Source organism: Phyllostomus hastatus, unplaced genomic scaffold, assembly GCF_019186645.2.
Source record: "Phyllostomus hastatus isolate PE091 unplaced genomic scaffold, TTU_PhHast_1.1 phas_scaffold_129, whole genome shotgun sequence".
NCBI lineage: Eukaryota > Metazoa > Chordata > Mammalia > Chiroptera > Phyllostomidae > Phyllostomus > Phyllostomus hastatus.
The window spans coordinates 14,221,805-14,243,030 of NW_025334009.1; the positions used below are offsets into that span (position 1 = coordinate 14,221,805).

Genomic DNA, 21,226 nt, shown 5'->3' on the forward strand with positions numbered 1-21,226 from the left:
ATTTTTGTTACTGTGATGGATATGGAATAGGTGATCCTAATAAGCATTTCCTTAATTTATTAGGATGATTGAGAAATTAGGTATCAGAAATCTTTTTTAATTTTTGTAATTTTGATGAGTAGAAAATTTCTTTGCTTGTATTTCTTTGATTACTAATGAGGTTGACAAATTATATTTTTACCAACATGTCATGTTAAGAGACTTTAATATATCACAAAGGCAAAATTATGACAACGTACCAAACTAAGTTTAAATTATATATGAATCTATAAAATTGCCCCAATTATACACTTTGGTGTCTTTCAATCTGTCACAAATAGTTAATACGTTGCTGAGTTTTATTCGCAACATCAGCTTAACAGGAATGAATAAATGGGACCTAGTATAAAAAGTCCTTGAACCCTGTGTAGCAGCAGCCCCCTGGGGAGTTGAGATGCAGTGTTAGCAGCTTTAATTGTATTAAGTTTATTTCTGCATAAAGGTCAAAAACTGGCAGACCAAATTGGGTCTACTGACATTTCTTTTTTCTTTTTAATTTCTATTTATTGATTTGAGAGAGAGACATCGATTTGTTATTCCCCATTCATGCATTCGTTGCTTAATTCTTGTATGTGCCCTGACCAGGTATCAAATCCACAACTTTGGTATATCCGGAAAAACGCTCTAACCAATTGAGCTACCCAGCCAAGAGAGTCCACTGACATTTGTTCTCTTTGCTTATATATATATATATATATAAGCGAAGAACTTTTTCTTAAACCATTTGAAATAAGTTGCCAGACAAATGCCCTGTCATCCCAGACACTCCAGGATGCACTTTCTGTAAACAGTAACATTGTCCCTCGTAACCACAATATATTCATCAAAAGCAGGGGATTATCAACAGTACATTAATGACTACCTATTCTACATCCCATTACAGTTTTGTCAGTTGTCCCAATAATACCCTAGAGCTAGAGGGTTTAGTTCAGAACCTCCCATTGCATTTATCATCGTGTCTCCTCCAGCACTCAGTATCCTCGGCTCTCATGACCAAGGTTATGAAGGCTACTTTTGAAGGTTAGAGACCAGTTATTTTGTGGCATTTCCCTCAGTTTAGGTTTTCTGATGTTTTCTCAAGATGAGATTCAGATTATGTACTCTGATGACAGTATCGTAGAAGTGACAGTGCATTCCTTCAAGTAACACATAATTGCTGACTGGTGGCAGTAACTTTGGCCACTTGGTTATGGTGGTGCTTCCTGGGCTTCTCCACTGTGAAAGTACTCTTTTTCTAATCAATAAGCATTTTGTGGAGATGTACTTTCAAGTTGTGTAAATATTCTGTTCCACATTAAACTTAAAATTTATTCATTAAAAATTCATTTACAGCTCTGACTGGTGTGGCTCAGTGGACTGAGTGCCAGCCTGCGAACTGAAAGGTTGCTGGTTCAATTCCCAGTCAGGGCACATGCCTGGGTTGCAGGCCAGGTCCCCAATGGGGGGAGTAAGAGAGGCTACCAGTCTCTGTTTCTCTTGCACATAATGTTTCTCTTTCTCCTTCCTTTCTCCTCTCTCTAAAACTAAATTTAAAAAAAATTTTTAAAATTCATTGACATATTTATAACTGTATGGACTCGTGGTTTCATGTTGTATCAATGAGTTATGCTTTGTCACTATCATTACTTATTTTATTACTCAAATTGTCCTTGATTTGACCAGCAGGATTCTATTCAAGCTGGCTTTGTGTCCTCATGACATGTCTCGAACTTTGCATTCTGGAAAAACAAAATATTATACTGTCCCTGATGCAATCCTGGAATCAACCGTTTCTCCAAGGATCAGTCCTTGGTTTCTTTTCATAGAAAGCAGCGCACTGGGTGTACACTAGGGTGCACTTGCTGCTGGTGAGACACCTCCCTATGCCCTCTCGGGGGCCAGAGCTGTATGACGCACAAATTTACGTCTGCTTACTCCCATATCTGTCCATAGGTATATGTGTACACCGGACTCCAATTCCAATCAGCCAGTACCATGAGAATAATTCTACTTTCCTCCCTTTCCAAATTGAGAACCCCCTTTCTCAGAGAGTGAGAAACCTGGCTTCCATTCCCTCCAATATATTTACCCACTGGACCAGTCCTCCTTTATGCACCCAGTTTCCACCGCCGCTGCCACCACCTCGCGTGCACAGATGCACTCCTCACTGTGCTGGGCTCTGCCGTTCCTCGTGGACACCCTCGGCCTCCTGGGCTCTCACACCCCGTGCCGTGGATGTCCTTCTCATTCTGCTTGGACTCTGACAGGTCACGCCTGGTCGCCACTCCAGTTGGGCACCTCTCTTACCCTGGCTGAGCTTTGAAACCCCATGCTTTCCCCTCTCAAATGTAGAGATCCTCCTTACTGTGCTTGGGGATCTGTGCCCCTAGGCCTGGCCATTTGTAATTTTGATAAGTGGGAAAATAATATGTTATGAGATTGAGGAATCATATTTTTACCTTCTCATGTTAAGAGACTTAATATGGCACAAATATTACAAAATCAAAATAGCAAGATCACTCCCTTTTTAGCTAATGTTCTTCTCTTTTACCAAGGGTACATACATATTTTTCCATTTGTTTAGGGAAGACATCTTTTAAAATTATATAGCTGAAACCTAAACAGGGTAGAATGTTTTTGAATTGCAAACCTAATTTTTTCACAGCATAATAGCTAATTGACTGCTGAAATGTAGGCAGCCATTTTTGGTTGCATACACACTTTGTGAAGATGGATAAGCCCTCAGTTAAACCACATAGTTGCCCCAAGTTTCATATAGCAGTTGTTTTTATTGTCTATTTTTATTTTGAATTTTGAGATGGAGAAATCTAATTTGCCATTATTTTATTGTAAACATTGCTAACACTATCCTTTTCAAAAAAAATTTATTGACCTTTCTTTCTGTTTTGATTTTCCTTTCAGCCACCATGTCCTCCCCTCCTTAATACGCAAAATTTATTTTTTTTTTGTCCGTTTTTAAAACCCAGAACTTTTGGGAAGAGATAATTATTTTGTTAAAGTCAGATAAAGGACATGTTTTAAAATTCTGAGACAAAGTATATCTCACTTAGATGTCTCTGTTTACATCTAAGACAGATACATTGTTGATACATTTATCAGAATTAACAAAGCAAAAAAAAAAAAGTACCCCAGCCGAAGTGACTCAGTAGGTTTAGCACCATCCACACACACTGAGAGGTCGCTGGTTCAATTCCTGGTCAGGGCACCTGTCTGGGTTACAGGTTCCATCCCCAGTTGGGGCATGTGCGAAGGCAGCCAATTGATGTTTCTCTCTCACATTAATGTTTCTGTCCCTCTTTTTCTCCCTCCTTTCCTCTCTCCCTAAAATCAGAAATAACAAAATTTTTAAAAAAACATCCAGTGTCCATATCTAATTATGATCTTTGTAAAAGTTTACCAGGGACTATAATATTCCAGAATACTACCTTTATTGAGGATGACACTGTATTTAGAGAAGGCTCTTATCAGAGTTTGCCAGGCTGAAAGGCTGTCCTATAGTTTCTGAGCACTGCAACAAAAGTATTATTAGACTTGTAATTGTGCCAGCATTTGTCCTGAGGACAGAGGCATATTAGTATTGGTGAGTTTATTGTATTCCCCTGGCGTGGGGCCTCACCGTGACGCCAGGAGGGAGGTGCTACTTTCCCACTCTGCTGGCAAGAAAACTGAGCCTCCGTAATGATTGAGAACGTGCCCCTATCACACAGAGTGTAGGAGGCAGAGGTTTGGTCAGACTCCAGAGCCTGCGGCTGTTTTTCATATGACCACAGTGCCTCTCTGTTGATTACTACACTGTGATTAATTAATTCAGGGCCTTAGGGTTATCTCATTTATATGATATAAATAGTTCAGTTGTGTAACAAGTAATTTATGTGCTTTCTTTGGCAGAAATTATTCTCCTGTCCATCATTTCTTTAGACCATTATATTGGGTTGGCCAAAATGTCCGTTTAGTTTTTTCCATAAACTAGAAGACACTTTTCATTTTCACCAATAACTTTATTGATTTGGATATCTTGAGTATGAGGGCTGTCCCCTACTATTGGCTTCTAGTGGGTAGAGGCCAGGGGTGCTGCTGAACATCTTCCCATGCATAAGACAGCCCACAGCAAAGAATTATTTGGCCAAAATGTCAATAGTACCAAGAAACTTCGCAAACCACTTTTGACAGGTTTCATCAGTCACAGCACCTTCTCCGTACACTGAACAAATCTTTTCCTTTTTTTTTTGTTTCAATTGTTTTTACCTTTCTTGAAATAATACAGCATAATACACTGAAAGTGTTGCATATTTTCTTCCATATTCAATATTAAAATGGCTGCACAAAAAAAACACCAATTTTGAGTTTTTTTAAATGCACACCGATAAGACAGCTGTCAGAGTACAGTCTAACAAAAATGTTTTAAATGAAGTTAGAGACAGCCAAGCACTACTAGAGCCGTCATACGGAAAAAACTAAGTGAACCTTTGGCCAACCCAATGTGTCAAGTCATTTCTAATTTATCTCCTAGACGAATTACAAAGCTTATATTCATGAAGAACTGGGTTCCTTTGAAAAGCATTTTCTTTTGAATTCCATTTACGTAGCTGAAATAAAACACTTATCAGAATGATTCTCTCTTTTTTTTTTTTTTAAGATTTTATTTATTTATTTTTTAGAGAGGGAAGGGAGGGAGATAGAGAGAGAGAGAGAGAGACATCAATGTGCGGTTGCTGGGGGTTATGGCCTGCAACCCAGGAATGTACCCTGGCTGGGAATCGAACCTGGGACACTTTGGTTCCCAGCCCGTGCTCAATCCACTGAGCCACGCCAGCCAGGGAGAATGATTCTCTTGACATCTGTGGAAGTCTGATAACTTTCCAGGAGTAGTTTTTGTGGGGTTTAGAGAGATGCATTTATCCTGCTGTAGTAGTTCTCGTTAAGCCAGCACTTAATATTGTTGTTTGTTTGTTTGCTTGTTTTTTTTAACATTTTATTTATTTATTTTCAGAGTGGGGGAGGGAGAGGAGAGGGAGAGAATCATCAATGTGTGGTTGCCTCTCACATACCTCCTACAGGGGACCTGGACCGCAACCCAGGCATGTGCCCTAGACTGGGAATTGAACTGGTGACCCTTTGGTTCTCAGGCCAGCACTCAATCCACTGAGCCACACCAGCCAGGGCAAAACCAGCAATATTGTTCTAATGTTGAGCTATACAAGTGAAATTATTATAAGACAATTATTTGACAATCCTCCAAGTTAAGATTTTATCTTTGAACACAAATTTCTTCTTTTTCATGGTTTTGCTTTGCATTTTGCATAGGTTCTCCTTGATCTTGCAAAATCCTAATTTGGTTTTCCTCAGTGATCATTCTTTCCAGATTATATCAAGATTTTAAATTCAGTAATCACATTTGGTACACTGTGTATGAGTATTTGGAGACCAGAGGTTCTTAGTGCTCTAATTATAATTCCATGAAAGTTATCTTAACAAACTTCCATTCAGCAGTCAATTAATGTCATTACTTTTGGTTCAGTTTTCCTTTCGTATCATCTGTTAGTTTTGCTCCAGTGGAAGGCATATATTCTAATAGCTGAACTTGATTTCCTTTCCTCGGATTGCTGAATCCCCTTCAGTGAAATATAATTTTCCTTTTTCTACTTGTAGTTGTGTGTTCCCTGAGACCTGTTTTGTTATCTCAATACATCATTGGTATCTCCGGGTCAGAGGTTAAGCAGTGAGCAGAGTGAGGCACAGTGGCTTGTTTTTAATGATCAGTCATGATCCATCTGGCAAAAGGCAACCTTTGGGCATTTGGGGGAAGAGTGGTCTTTCCCCTTGAGCCTTTTCTTACGTGGGCAACAGCCCTCGCCCAAGTGCCAGGTTCACGAGCCTTCTCCGGTCCACTAGGATCGGCACCAATGGCGGTCCTTTCCCATAGAAGGCCGGCGTGCTGAGACCCAGCGGACTGACAGAACACAGCTCTGTGGTGCCGCACGCCGTCTTTCCTGGAGACTCAGGAGAGGGGACGGCCCAGGGTGCCTTCCAGGCTCTATATTCTGTGGTTATTTTTTATTTTACTTTATTTTTCAGAGACAGAGTTAGGAAAAGGGTCTGTGACACTGGTTCAGGCTGTCTGCCCAAGTCCCTCAAGGCCTGAACTTACCATGTATTTATTTTGTCATCAAAAGAATTTAGGAAGAACTCTGCTATTTTGTAATGTTCTAATGTGAACTATTGGATTTAACTGTCTTTTCTACAAAAATGATTCAGAGCACTGATGACTGTTGTGAAAACAACGGGTCCTTTAACATTCATAAAATTCATGAGCTCATATCTCTACTTTAAAAAAGTGGAAACTTAACATTGGACCTAACTCTTGACTCTGACATTTAAAAAGAAATATATTAAGTATTTATTCTGTCTCTTCTATCAAACTATATGTCAGGGTCATTAGGTGTAGTTGATAAAGTTATTCCCTACAGAAGAAAATCCAGCCCATTTTTAATCCTACATAAAATAACTGATTCCCCAACAAGCAGTGGGTGAAATGTTAGTTAAGAGGCTGGCAGGGACCTCTAAGGTGCTGGGATCAGGTTGTTGCCATTTAAATCCAGTGACCGTTGCCTCCTGGGATGACACCACAGGTGTACACGTAAGCGTACAAGGGTGATATACTTGGTTTTTGTGAGAAATGTTTCCAGAAAGAAAAATGGAAGGAGGCATAAAAGTGAAGTAAGAATGATAAATTATAATTGTTAAATCTGGGTGATAGGTGATTGGGAGTTCATTATAGTAAATTCTTGTATGAATTTTTATTATAAAAAGTTTTAAACTAGCTTTGGTGTTTTGGTGACGATAAATGAAAAAAAAATTACTTAGGGTTTTGGGGGTTTTGTTTTGTTTTTTTACAACCAACATTCTGTTTCATGTTATAAAGTTGTTTTCCTCATGCTTGGGAGCGGTGACCAATGAAGTTACAGAACTAATGTCGTGTCCTTTTGACAGATCTCTCCCTAGACCACTCCGACCTGGTGGCAGAGCTGTTGAAAGAGCTGTCTAACCATAACGAACGTGTAGAAGAGAGAAAAATTGCCCTCTATGAACTTATGAAGCTAACACAGGAAGAATCTTTCAGTGTTTGGGATGAACACTTCAAAACAATATTACTTTTACTGCTTGAAACCCTTGGGGATAAAGAGGCAAGTAAAATTTCCTTTTTAATAGAATTAGTTGGCTCTCAGGTTTTTACACATTTAAGATGTGTAATATGTTTTCAGCTAAAGATGTGAAAACTTAATTGTGCAATATACCACCTAATTTATGCAGTTGTGTGTGATTTCCCGATCCCCACCCCGACATTAAGATCCTATATATCAGGCATGGAAAATGTAAAAGACTTTCTACAACTGAAAATATTAAAAACATTAAAATGTTTCTTTCTAGCCCACAATCAGGGCTTTGGCATTAAAGGTTTTAAAAGAAATCCTGAGGCATCAGCCAGCAAGATTTAAAAACTATGCAGAACTGACTGTCATGAAAACATTGGAAGCACATAAAGATCCTCATAAGGAGGTAAGTTTCCCCACTCCTAAATTGTAATTTTATTGCTAGTACTTCTGATGTTATAGCAGTTCTCACCCAGCCTCCTGCTTATCCTCAGGAGATGTTCTAAGACCCCCCAGTGAATGCCTGAAAGTGATGATGTTACCAAACTCTATATATATTATGTTTTTCCTATACATGCATACCTGTGATAAAGTTTAATTTATAAATTAGGCACAGTGAGAGATTAACAATAATAATAGTAAAATAGAACAATTATAACAATATACTGCAATAAAAGCTATGTGCATGTGGTCTTTCTCTCTCAAAATATTTTATTGTAATATACTTACCTTTTCACTAAAAAGAAGCACTTTACAGCTCCTCTCTGGCATATCTGAATTGCCAGCATCACAGCTCTTGCACATTGGGGTCATTATTAAGTCAAATAAGGGTGACTCGAACATAAGCACTGTGGTATCACCATAGCAGGTGTGATGACCGGACCTGGCTACTAAGTGACCAGCAGACGGTAGCATGTGTACCATGGGCTGTGCTGGACAAAGGGATGATTCACGTCCCGGGTGGGACAGAGTGGGATGGGGCGGTAGTCATCATGTTGCTCAGAGTAGCATGCAATTCAAAACATATAAATTGTTTCTTTCTGGAATTTTCCATTTAATATTTTCAGGCCGTGATTGACTACAGGTAACTGAGCCCGTAGATGATAGGGGGGCTGCTGCATTGCATGAAACATAAATGTTGCTTGAAAAGTACCCTTATCGATAATTTCCTTAATGAACACTTACCTTGGTTTTCAAGGTAATGTCCAATTGAGATGCAAGCATATATTTTCTATGAAATGAATTATGGTGATATCACGATCTTTCCCCTAAAGTAGCCTAGCTCTAGGAAATAAATGATCTGATTTCATTTTCTTCTTTGGTTCACTTTGTTTTTTACTTAGAGTTTGTTAATGTTATCTTTACATTCCACTCATCAATAAGAATTTGTTTTTTTTTTTAAATAAGTAATGAAGGTAAGAATCATTACTATTTTAACATAGTAGATTGCCTATGTGAGCCAGATACCTGTTAAAAGTTTATTAAATAAAATAATGAGGACAGCTTGCCTGAAAGAGTCTGATATTACTGCCACCACAATAGCAGTGAGACAAAATCAATCAAAGCTAAATGTAAAAACAAACTATAAAAATCTCATGAGAAAATGTAAGTGTAAACTTTTGTTACCTTGGATTAGGCAGTAGTTACTTATTTTTAAAGATTTTTATTTATTTATTTATTTTTTGGAGAGAAGGGAAGGGAGGGAGATGAGGGGAGAAACCTGGATGTGTGAGAGAAACATCGATAGGTCGCCTCTCACACGCCCCCAACTGGGGACCCGGCCATGACGCAGGCATGTGCCGTGACCGGGAATGGAACCAGCAACCTCTCGGTTCTCAGTTTGGCGCTTCATGCACTCAACCACACCAGCCAGGGTGGCAGTAGTTCCTTAGAATGCCACAAGTAGAAGTAACTTACAGCAACAACAAAATGATAAATGGACTTCATCAAAATTAAAAACTTTCATGCTTCAAAGGACACTGTCAAGAAAGTGAAAAAACAACCCATGGAATAGGGGAAAAATTTTGTATAGTATGTGTCTGATAAGCAACTAACAACCACAACATAGAAAGAGCTTTTACAAACCAACAACAAAAACACAACCCAATTAAAAAATGGGCAGAAGATCTGGATTGACATTTCTGCAGAGAAGATATACAAATGGCCAATAAGCACATGAAAAGATGCTCAACATCATTAGTCTTAGAAAAATGCAACTAAAACCACAGTGAGATAGCACTTCACACATTCTAGGAAGAAAGGCAGTGTTGATGAGGATATGAAGACATTGAAACCCTCTGTAATTCACTTATCAAAAGATATGACTGTGAACCTTATAGGAAAAGGAGTCTTGACTTTTAAATCTGTCTGTATTTTTATTCAGATTCAGCCAGTATTTAGTAGTGGTACATCTGTAGCATCTTGCTGAAGGTCTGAAAAACTCGTATTTGTAGTTTAGTTATTCACCTTCTGACCCAAACAGTGCCTGTAGCACCCCTATTTTTACAAACGATAAAGTTGACATCTTAGACTGGAATTAGCCCTGGGTCTCCTGACTTGCAGTGTATTTTCCATTGTGCCTTTCTGAACACCTCTCAGAAATTGAGGTCTAAGGGAAATGTGACCAGAGAAGCATCAAAGGCAGTAATGTTCACTTTTTTCCGAGACCATCTTTAGAGATCACAGATCCTAATAAGAAGATAGACAACCATATCTTCTCTTTATTGCAAAACCACTGTCCGCCCCACCCCAAGCCCAATACAGAAAGAAAGGATATCCTTATGAACAGAAGGAGGAAGAGCATGTTAACTTGATAACACTGTGAATGTTTTACTTTGTCATGATGTGATAAAAAAGGGCAGAAGCACTCCTGAGTTGCGGACACTAGCAGTGAGCAGCGTCACAGCGTGTCTGATGCGGGAGACTCCACACTGTGGTCCAGGTGGAGAGAGCCTTCACTTCCCTGCACAACTAGACCACAGTATGATTTAAAAATTGCTTTAGCCAACTTTAAAAGCACACACACAAAAGAAGGAAAAATGATATAAAAAAGGCCCATGAATCCATTGCTTCCATAGTCACTGACATTTTGCCAACCCTGTTTTATCAGTAATCTTACTTTTTATATTTATTTGTTTACCGTAGTGTTTTCAAAGCAAATCCCAGATATCATGCCCTGTTACCAATTCTGTGAAGTTTGTACTTCCGAACACAGTATAAAGCTTTTTAAAATTACATTCTTGCTTAACTTCCTCTTTGTTTCAGGTGGTGAGATCCGCTGAGGAAGCTGCATCAGTGTTGGCCACTTCAATCAGTCCAGAGCAGTGCATCAAAGTGCTTTGTCCTATCATCCAAACTGCAGATTACCCAATTAACCTTGCTGCAATCAAAATGCAAACAAAAGTGATAGAGAGAGTGTCCAGGGAAACTCTTAATCTGCTTTTACCAGAGATTATGCCCGGCCTCATACAGGTAAGCATCTAAATATGGAGGAATAAACTGTGACAGATTTGGGGTTCAGTTACTTTAGTCCCTTCCCAGCAACACTAATGGCACGAGCAAGCAACTGTCTGGGATGTTCAGAGCAAAGAATTTCCAGAAATGCCGCGCACGTGCGTGTGTGTGTTAAGCTATACATAATATAAAATATACCATTTAGTCACATTTGAAGTGTGCAGTTTGGTGGCATTACATATATTGGTAATATTGATAATGTTACACCACCATCACCACTATGCATTTTCAAAACTTTTTAATCATCCCAGATGGAAACTATCCGTTAATCAGTAACTCCCTATTCTTTCTCCCCCCAGTCCCTGGTACCCTCTGTTCTACCTTCTGTCTCTCGGCTACTTTCTAGGTCCCTCATGTCCGTGGAATCATACAGCATTTGTCCGTTGTGGCTGCCTTATTTCCCCTAGCATAGTTTTTTAGGGTTCGTCCATATTGTAGCATGAATTCGAATTTCTTTTTTTGGCTGAATAATATTCCATTTATGTTTATACCTCAATTTGTTTATCCATTCATCTATTGATGGAAATGTGGGTTGTTTCCCTTTTTAAATTAACACAAATATATATTACAATGAAATTTCTTGTTAGTATCTTCTTGTGCTTATGTGTATATATCTAGAAGTAGAATTCTTGGGTATTACCAGATTACTCTCTAAAGTGGTTATACTGATTTATGGTCATAGATGTAATGTTTTTTTTCTACGCATACTAACCTATTCACATATAAACATTATAACAAAAATGGAATTATATTTTGTAACATGCTTTGCATAACTTAATCATCAGTTGTGAAATTTCTCTATCCAATAATATTCTATTATGTAATTTTAATGGCTCACTAATAATATATTGTGTCTATATTAAGACTCATTCTGAAGAGAATTAATCATTCATTTCCTTGTGCATTTATAACATTACCTTTGTGGCTCCATTCTAAGCCCTAAAATTTTAAATTGTGAGGTCCTTGAAGATAAGATCCAAATCTCTCCTTGGTCTGTGCTTTGATACTAAGAATAGCATATACATAACATGAATGTGTCATACACACAATGGGTACTAATTAAATGTTTGTTGAATGAATAGTTCAGAATAATGGTAGGGATGGGACAGATATTAAGCTTAATTCAGCCTGGGTTATAGGAGTGCCAGGCCAAGGAGTTGAGGTTTTATTGGCTAGTGAGGAGCTATTGAATTCTCTAAAACAGAATCCTTTAGGGAGGTTAATCTGGAGACTTTTTGCAAGGTGCATTGGCAAAGGGGCAGCCTCAGAGAATTGCAGCTTTCCAAGCTAAATGAGAAAGAACCTGATAAGGCTAACAGTGGAGGTGCCAAAGGGGAAACGGAAGGGGAGAAGGGCATGTCTCTGCCTGAAAAGGTTGAAAAGTTACTGGTCAGTAAACCTTGAGACCTCCTCTTTGAGTCGCATCTTCTCTGTGTCTGTTAGAATGGCACTTTTCTCAGATCCCTCGGGAGTGCTAATCAGGACTTTTCGTTTTAGGGTTATGATAACTCAGAGAGCAGTGTTCGGAAAGCTTGTGTCTTCTGCCTGGTGGCTGTGCATGCAGTCATTGGTGATGAACTGAAACCGCATCTCAGTCAGCTCACTGGCAGTAAAGTAAGTAGAGCTGCTTTGCTCTAAGGACGGTGGTCATGGCCCATCTTCAGAATTTTTGTGTGTTTTTTATGTTAAAGGGTCCATCTGTATTCAGCTTTTGTTGTCATGTTTGAACATTCAATTTATTCCTCCTACCATTTGCATTTTAGCTATTTCTGCTTTCATATTTGTCAGTTTGCTGGGGTTGTTGGTAGATTGCTGTGAAAGACATGCCTGTAGCCTCTGGTTACTTACAATAGCCAGCTTGCTTCTTTGCCGCTCCCACAACCAAATCCGTACCGCCAAAGACTGTTTAATTTAAAACAGATAGCGTTATATATTCATGGATTACTTTATATCTCCCAAATAATGGAACACTTGAATATATTTAAAATTTCCCCCTACGAACTATGGTAAATATTTGTTCTCTTTCTATTCTTATTTTGATCCAGATAAAGTGTACAACTTTGACTTGGTATGTCAAAATAATTTCTCCAATTAGTTCTTAAGGCTTAAAAAATCAGTAAAATAAGTCTTGCTTTTCTCATTTATTTGATACTATCAAAATTTTGAAATTCAAAATTTTGAATAATAATGAGGATAAATTATAATTGTTGAGTTATGGCTTATAAATAAGGTAATCGCTTGTGTTCAGTTAGAGTTTCCTCAAATCCTAATGATTGCCATTACTGTGATCATATTTATGTTTAAAATAGCAAAAGGGCAGAAAAAACACATAAGGAAAATGAGCTTAGGTATACACCTTATATTAAATACTTATATAAGTTATACTCGACACATAGACTAAAGCAGTGACACTTAACTCTTTCTCGGTTAAGATTTTTACCTAGTCTTTGAGATTTAGGTAAAATCTCATTTCAAGAAAAATAGATACAGAAAATTGTACACATAACTTAAGAGGATTCGGTGAATTCCTGAATCCCATGGACACCAGATTAAAAACTTTTGAATCAAAGAGTTAATGTTAAAAAAGAAAACTTTGAACAGTAAAGTAGTTTTCAAAGAAAAATGTATCCCACCTTTTGTGATGAGCTTAAATTAGGTCCTAATAGTCCAGAGTTGTCTGTAGAAGGATTAAACTTCGGCACTTTCTCAGAATACCGGGCACCCGGAGATACTGCATGTGAAGACAGTAACTAGACGGGAGAAAAATGTTTGGAAATGACATTAGATGAAAAAAAGTGGAACACAGTTGTATGCGCACCAGTTACAAACTTTGTAAAAATATGGTCGCATACATAAAGACTGCAAATGATCAGAGCAATCACAAACATTTTATTAAAAGGACAGTGACATAGTTGTCTAAGATCTTGGGTCCGAGAACCCCAGTGCCTAATTTCCTCTGCTGGCCTGCTTCTCTCCTGCCTCTGAGAACGGAGGCAGGGACTCACACACTTTGTGCCTGGGTGTCCTCACATATAAAATGCTTTGAAGATAGAGATCATGTAAGGCAGTTAGTATATTGTATAGCACATAGTGCTTAAGTGTTTGTCATTATTGTCTTGATGATGACTTTCTAAATGTACTTGAATTGATGTATGTTAACACTACAACATTTTCTAAAAGGACGTGCTAGACTACTCAATCATGAGCAAACAGAAATTTGTGGTTTCTAATTGTCAGCAATAATGGGCATTATAATAACCCCTCAGTTTAAAAAAAATCTGTCTTTTAGGGCTAGGGTGATAGGGAAGGGTGCGGGGAAAGGCAGAAAACTGTACTTGAACAACAATAAAAAATGTTTTAAAAAATCTATCTTTTTTTTTTTAAATATTTTATTTATTTATTTTTTAGAGAGGGAAGGGAGGGAGAGAGAGAGAGAGAGAGAAACATCAATGTGCGGTTGCTGGGGGCCGTGGCCTGCAACCCAGGAATGTGCCCTGGCTGGGAATCGAACCTGGGACACTTTGGTTCCCAGCCCGCGCTCAATCCATTGAGCTACGCCAGCCAGGGCTTAAAAAATCTATCTTTTAAGCACGGGCTGCAAACCAAAGTATCGCAGGTTCGATTCCCAGCCTGGGCACGTGCCTGGGTTGCAGGCCCCTGCCCCCAGCAACCGCACATTGATGTTTCTCTCTCTCTCTTTCTCCCTCCTTTCCCTCTCTAAAAAATAAATAAAAACGCTCAAAAAAATCTATCTCTTAAAGCTCACATATGTGTATATAATTTTTAAAAGATCATTATAATTTAGAGCAGTTTGCTCAAATGACATGTTTGGTTTCAATCTGCAGATGAAGCTACTGAATCTGTACATCAAACGTGCACAGACAGGCTCTGGAGGAGCTGACCCCACTACTGATGTTTCCGGACAAAGTTAGTGACGCTCATTGACGTGAACCAGGGCTCTCAACGGAAGGACAGACAGACCACCCTCATCAGTGAAAGGAAATTTTCAAATACATCTTTTGGAACTTACCATTGTTTCCTAGTTTTAGTTTTTTGTTTTGTTTTGTATTTTCTGTAACAGAGGACTATCCTCAGTCTGCATGTAACTTTTACGATAGTTATTCCAAATTCAAGAAGAAGCAGTATTAACAACAGTTGATCAATACAAAGTAATTTTAAATCAAACTCATCATTTCACATGTTTGTACTTATTTGTCTTCCCATTAACTTTTGCCAGTGTTATGACTGTATAAATTTTTTTAATGCTGGTTAAACAGGAATGCTTAAAGCTTTAAAAGTTTAACAGTCTAAAACTTTTTTTTTTTGCTTTTTTTCAAATGCAGAATATTTTTATTGCTACTTTAGTTTTGTTTCCTATCATGTCCTATGCTAGAAATATTGAAATGACGTGAAACAAAGCAGACTAATTTGAGCCACAGCTGGACTCTGTCGGTGTGACGGTGATACATATCCTTAGTTGCAACTTCTTTGGGGTTATCGGTAGTTTAAAACTAATGCCTCAAAGAGAAATGTTACAGAATCAGCCAGTTTTGTAAAACTGATCCTGTTTGTTGGTTATTGATCTTGCCATCTTTATTTAAAACATGTCCCTCTATGACCCCTCAAGAAAGCTGCACCAAATCATCTGCCTGTCTTTTTCTTGATACTTATTAAAATAGAAGGTTTCATTGCAGGGTTTTTGGTTTGTTTGTCTTTGTTGTGAATGATGCTTTTTTATATTTATTAATATCAAATTCACTTATGAATAAACTTGATAATGGAAACAGACAAAAAAATCAAGTGCATGTGTGTCCTTGACAGTCTTCTGTTTCTCATTTAATAAACAAACTAATTATTGAGACATGGGAGTCGACCAGCACCTTTTGTTTAAATGGTGGAACCTGGTTTCCTTTTACCATGAAATTGTCTTACTTGAAAACGTTGATCCTGATGAGAGAGAAGATGGTGCCAAGGCTATGACCTTGTATAATGGGCTCAAATTCTCTACCTCTTCAGGGCTAATACTTTTAACTGAGCTGCTGCCTATAGTGTCTTTTGGAAAACTATTTAAAGGGTGATTTTCTGTTACTTTTTTAAATCACCTTTTGCTACATCTATTCTTTCCGTGTGCAGCCAACTTGCAAAAATTACCAGTTTTGGTGGAAGACAAAGTAGATAATTTGGAACCAGGATACTAACGATTGCTCATCTTGACTTTTTTTTAATCCTAACATAAAGTGAATTTGACTGGAAAGGCAAATAGCTATTAGGGAGCAATTTGCTGTTGTTAACAGAGTTCTCTGTACTTTCTTTGTTTAATTGAAAAAATGTAGAAATGTATGTAAAGACTTTAAGACAAAAGTACTGAATGGATGATTTGTCATAGGCTTTTACCTTTGTTTCTGTTCTAGCAGCAGGAAAAGTTTCTCTATATCTCCTCCCCTTTACCTGTAACAGTTTTGTTTTCTACTGTTAATTACATTGTGTATTTATAGTTCTATGCTTACTGTTGTGCATATACTGGCAATAAAACTGTACATAACATTACTTGAAAAAATTAACAATGTATATCAGTTGTGTTGCTGTCTCACTGTGTGACAAGTCACTTATCTCATAGCTAGTTTTTAAAAATCTTTAAAAGGTCATGTAGCAAAAAATTTTACAAGTACGTCTGAAAACATTTATCAGGTGCAGCAGCCACAAATATATATATAGTTATATATGCATGTATGTATGATAGCTTTATGATGAAAAGACATTTTAGCACTGAACACTTCTTAATAATGGTTTATGTTCCATGACCTTTGGTATGTTATATAATTATTTTTAAACTAAATATTGACTTAATTTTGACCTGTTCTTCAAGGTCCTGCTTTAATTACTGTTGACAACTGGATAGAGTGACTGACGCGGAATAATAACTCTGCTTGAAAACTTAGACCAAGCACCTGGCATCTAAGGCAGGCACTCAGAAACAAATCAACTGAGTAATGGAAAAGTATGGTTGCATGTGAATAAGTGAAAGCTAATATATAAAAATGGGGAAAAGATTTTAAATTTTATAATTTTAGTTGTTAAGACTCAAAATTATTGACTATTCCAATTTCTATATACAATATACTCTTAATTTGTTCATTTCAAGAACATGTTTAGATGTCAGCTATTAAAGAATGGTGATAAAGAGCTATTGGTTAAATTATTTCCTGCTTCTCTCCTAAACTAATTATCAGTGTCATTCATTTATTGCACTGCTCAGAAGTAATTAAAAGCATATAATTCCGGATGATAAAACATGTTTATTTCTTGTGAGTTTTTAAAATATATAACAGACTTCTGCCATAGCTGGTGTGGCTCACTGGATTGAGTGCTGGCCTGTGAACCGAAAGGTCGCTGGGTGGATTCCCAGTCGGGGCACATGGCTAGGGTGCAAGCCAGGCCCCCATTTGGGGGCATGAAAGAGGCAACCAGTTGATGTTTCTCTCACACATCGATGTTTCTCTCCCTTTCTTCCTCCCTCCTCTCGAAAAATAAAGAAAATCTTTAAAAAAATAAAATACAAAATAGACTTCTGACATTTTCATGTAAGATAATGGTTTGAACCTGAGGTGTCAAATTTGGAATAAATTTGCTGTCTTTTTCATATTTTATAATTGTTAACTGAGGATAACATTTATAGTAAATAAAAATGAGGATTAGGCTCTGGCTGGTGTGACTCAGTGGATTGAGTGCCAGCCTGCAAAGCAAAAGGTTTCCAGTTCGATTCCCAGTCAGGACATGTGCCTGGGTGGCGGGCCAGGTCCCCAGTTGGGAGCTTGTGAGAGGCAACCACACATTGATGCTTCTCTCCCTTTCTTTCTCCCTCCCTTCCCATCTCTCTAAAAATAAATAAAATGATTTTTTAAAAATGAGGATTAATATATTACTCCATAATACCTGAGTGTTTTTTACTTCATCTTTGATGTCTTTGATTCCTGTATTTTTCATTTTATTGCAATTATTATAATTTTACAGCTATGCAAAAGAAAGGTCTATAATTAAGCTTTAAAAAAAACTACCAGTTAAAAAGTATTGTAGCATATTTGCAACATAATGAAAACTGAAGAAGAAAAAATTGCCTCTATTAGCACTACTTGATATAATGGGTTACTATTTTGTGGAGTACAACAATCATGAATTCGACTTAATACTGAAAACTGTAAGGTACGTTAAATTTTGTTAACCAGAAGAATGACAAGATTAGCATTAGCTAACATGTTGAAAGCTATTCTTCTATGTGTGTATTTAACAGTACACCTTGAATATATTCATCTTTTCTTTGTTCTTCCGTAGGATGACTTCCAGTGTCGGCCACATACTGGTTTGTATGTGTGCACCATAATCCTGGCTTGTTGATCTTCACTGAATATTGTGGCAAATAGCTACATCTTTGGCACACCTTCAGTTATTTCATAGTAGGCATGTTTATTTTTTAATTAAATTTATTGGGGTAACAGTGGTTAGTAACATTATATAAATTTTAGATATACAGTTCTATAATACATCATCCGAATATGGTGCTGTGTGCTCCCTGTCCATATATTTGACCCTGTTTATTTTGTTCATTCTCCCTCCAGCTCTCCTTCCCCTCTGGTAACCGCTGTATTGTCTCTGTCTGGGAGTTTGTTTGTTCATGTGTTGCTTTGCTTTATATCCCACAAATAAGTGAAATCATGGTTCTCCTTGTTTTGATTTTATTTAGTTTTAGAGTGGGGAGAGGAGACAGAGAGGGGGGGAAAGAAACATTGATGTGTGAGAAACATTGATCAGTTGCCTCTCACGTGCCCCCAACTAGGGACCTGGCCCGCAACCCAGGCATGTGCTCTGACCAAGAATCATATCGGAACCTTCTGGTCCACAGGCCAGTGCTCAATCCGCTGAGTCACACCAGCCAGGGTGAAATCATATGGTTCTTGTTCTTTTCCATCTGACTTATTTAACTTAAAACTTAGCATGGTACTCTCAAGATTGATCCATGTTTTCAAAAGCCATGAAATAAATTTTGTCTTTTTTTTATGGCTGAGTAGTATTCTATTGTGTTGTGTGTATATATATATGTCTTTTATATATTTTTTATTCATTATGCTATTACAGTTGTCCCCGTTTGTCCCCCTCCACCTGGTACCCCCATTCCCTCCAGCAATCCCCTCCCTTTTAAGTCATGTCCATGGGTCATGCATATCTAAGTTCTTTGGCTTCTCCATTTCCTGTAGTATTCTTACCATCCCCCTGTCTATTCTGTACCTACCAATTTGTACTTCTTAATCCCTGCACCTTTGCCCCCATCCTCCCCCTCCCAGCTGATAACCTTCCAAATGATCTCCATATCTATGATTCTGTTGCTGTTCTGCTTGTTTGCTGTTTGTTTTTTAGACTCAGTTGTTGATAGTTGTGCATTTGTTGCTATTTTAATGTTCATAGTTTTGATCTTCTATATAGTTCCCTGTACCAGTTCCAGTAATGGTGTGATGGTGATGAACTCCTTTAGTTTTACCTTGTCTGGGAAGCACTTTATCTGCCCTTCTATTCTAAATGATAGTTTTGCTAGACAGAGTAATCTAGGTTGTAGGTCCTTGCTTTTCATCACTTTGAATACTTCTTGATAGTCCTTTCTAGCCTGTAAAGTATCTTTCGAGAAATTTGCTGACAGTCTTATTGGAACTCCTTTGTAGGTAACTCTCCTTTTCTCTTGCTGCTTTTAAGATTCTTTAACCTTTGGCATTTTAATTATGATGTGTCTTGGTGTGGCCCTCTTTGGGTTCAACTTTTTTGGGACTTGGTGCTTCCTGGACTTGTATGTCTATTTCCTTCACCAAATTAGGGAAGTTTCTTTCATTATTTTTTCAAGTAAGTTTCCAATTTCTTTCTCTTCCTCTTCTCCTTCTGGCATTCTATGACTCAGATATTGGTACGTTTGGAGATTTCCCAGAGGTTCCTTATTCTATTCCCAATTTTTTTTAATTCTTTTTTCTTCTTACTGTTCTGATTGAATGCTGCTTTCTTCCTTGTGTTCCAAGTCATTGATTTAAAGCTTGGCTTCATCTTCTCCACTGTTGATTCCCTGTGGATTTTTCTTTATTTCACTTACTGCAACCTTCATTTCTGCCTGTGTCTTTTTTATGCTGTTGCAGTACTAATGATTTCTGTGAGCATCCTGATAACCAGTGTTTTGAACTCTGCATCTGACAGGTTGCTAACCTCCATTTCATTTAATTCTTTTCCTTGAGTTGTTCCTTCCTTGGGCCATATTTCTTCCTCTGCTTAATTTAGCAGCCTCCCTGTGTTTGTTCCTGTGTATTATGTGGACCTGCTTTGACTCTCTGTCTTACTAGGGTGGCCTGTTGTAGAAAAGGCACCCGTCTGCATGAATGTGGCTCCTTTAAATTCTTGATTGTCTGACTCCATACAGCTCGATTTTCTGACAAGTCTGGGTGAAATATCATGTCATGTAGTCTAGTTGTAATTTTTCCTGTAGCTGTGCAGAGAAGTGTAGTGTGTTTACCCACGCCCCCATCTTGGCCAGAAGTCTGTAATCTTTGCCCACTCATCAGTCTAAAAGCACTTAGATTGTTTTCTTAGATTGTTTTCACATCTTGATTATTGTGAATGGTGCTGCAGTGAACACGAGGGTACATAGTGGGTGTGGCAAAAGTAGATTTACAGTTCATATGGAAAATAATACAATAATAATAATACAAGAGTAAACTGTTGCCTACTCACAACTGTAAACCGACTTTTGCCCCACCCTATCTGGAGAAAGTCCAGCCATGGTTAATATAATGAGAACAGTTTGCACGACATCAGTGTAACCTGGCAGCCAAGGAGAGTGGACTGGAATGCGCATGTGTGAACAATGACGACTTTACTAGTCAGTGAGGGCGGTAGATGCCATTGAGTGAGATTATGTGCTGTGTGGCCGTTGCATTCAAAACGACTGAGAAAGTAGAGCAATGAACTACATCAAATTTTGCGTTAAACTTGAACATTCCTCCATGGAAAGTATTCATTGATTCAGAAGGCTGCAGCTGTGGGCAACTGGTGATTTGCAGCTTCATCACAACACGCCCTCTCACACATCAAGTCTCGTGCAGAGTTTTTGGCAAAACATCAAATCACTCAGGTGACTCAGTCCCTCTACAGCCCAGATTTGGTGCCCTGCAACTTCTGGTCTTTCCCAAAACTAACATCACCTTTGAAAGGGAAGAGATTTCCAACTTTCCATGAGATGCAGGAAAATAGGATGGGGCAGCTGGTGAGAAATATGACGACGAACTGTGTGAGGTCCCAAGGTGCCTGCTTTGATGGGGACTGGGATGCCATTGTCCTGTGTACAGTATTTCTTGTATCTTCAATAAATGTCTCTATTTTCCATAGTACATGGCTGGATACCTTCTGGACAGACCTCGTATCATTATGAATAAGTTTTCAAATTTGTCAGGTAGATAGGATACTCAGAAGAGGGACTGCTGGGTCATACGATATCTGTA

General features: G+C 38.1%; 1 protein-coding gene across 44 annotated transcripts in view; it reads left to right on the forward strand.

The window, feature by feature from the left end:
* CLASP2 (cytoplasmic linker associated protein 2) overlaps positions 1-16,264 on the forward strand; it is a 153,390-nt gene extending 137,126 nt beyond the window's left edge. For all 44 annotated transcript variants that reach the window (XM_045857503.1, XM_045857501.1, XM_045857510.1 and 41 more), the window contains 5 exons: positions 7,030-7,223; positions 7,468-7,596; positions 10,455-10,661; positions 12,201-12,317; positions 14,549-16,264. In XM_045857503.1, coding sequence (XP_045713459.1) covers positions 7,030-7,223; positions 7,468-7,596; positions 10,455-10,661; positions 12,201-12,317; positions 14,549-14,635 — 734 coding nt within the window. In that variant the 3' untranslated portion in view covers positions 14,636-16,264. The remainder of the gene's footprint in view (positions 1-7,029; positions 7,224-7,467; positions 7,597-10,454; positions 10,662-12,200; positions 12,318-14,548) is intronic.
* The last annotated feature ends 4,962 nt before the right edge of the window (positions 16,265-21,226 follow it).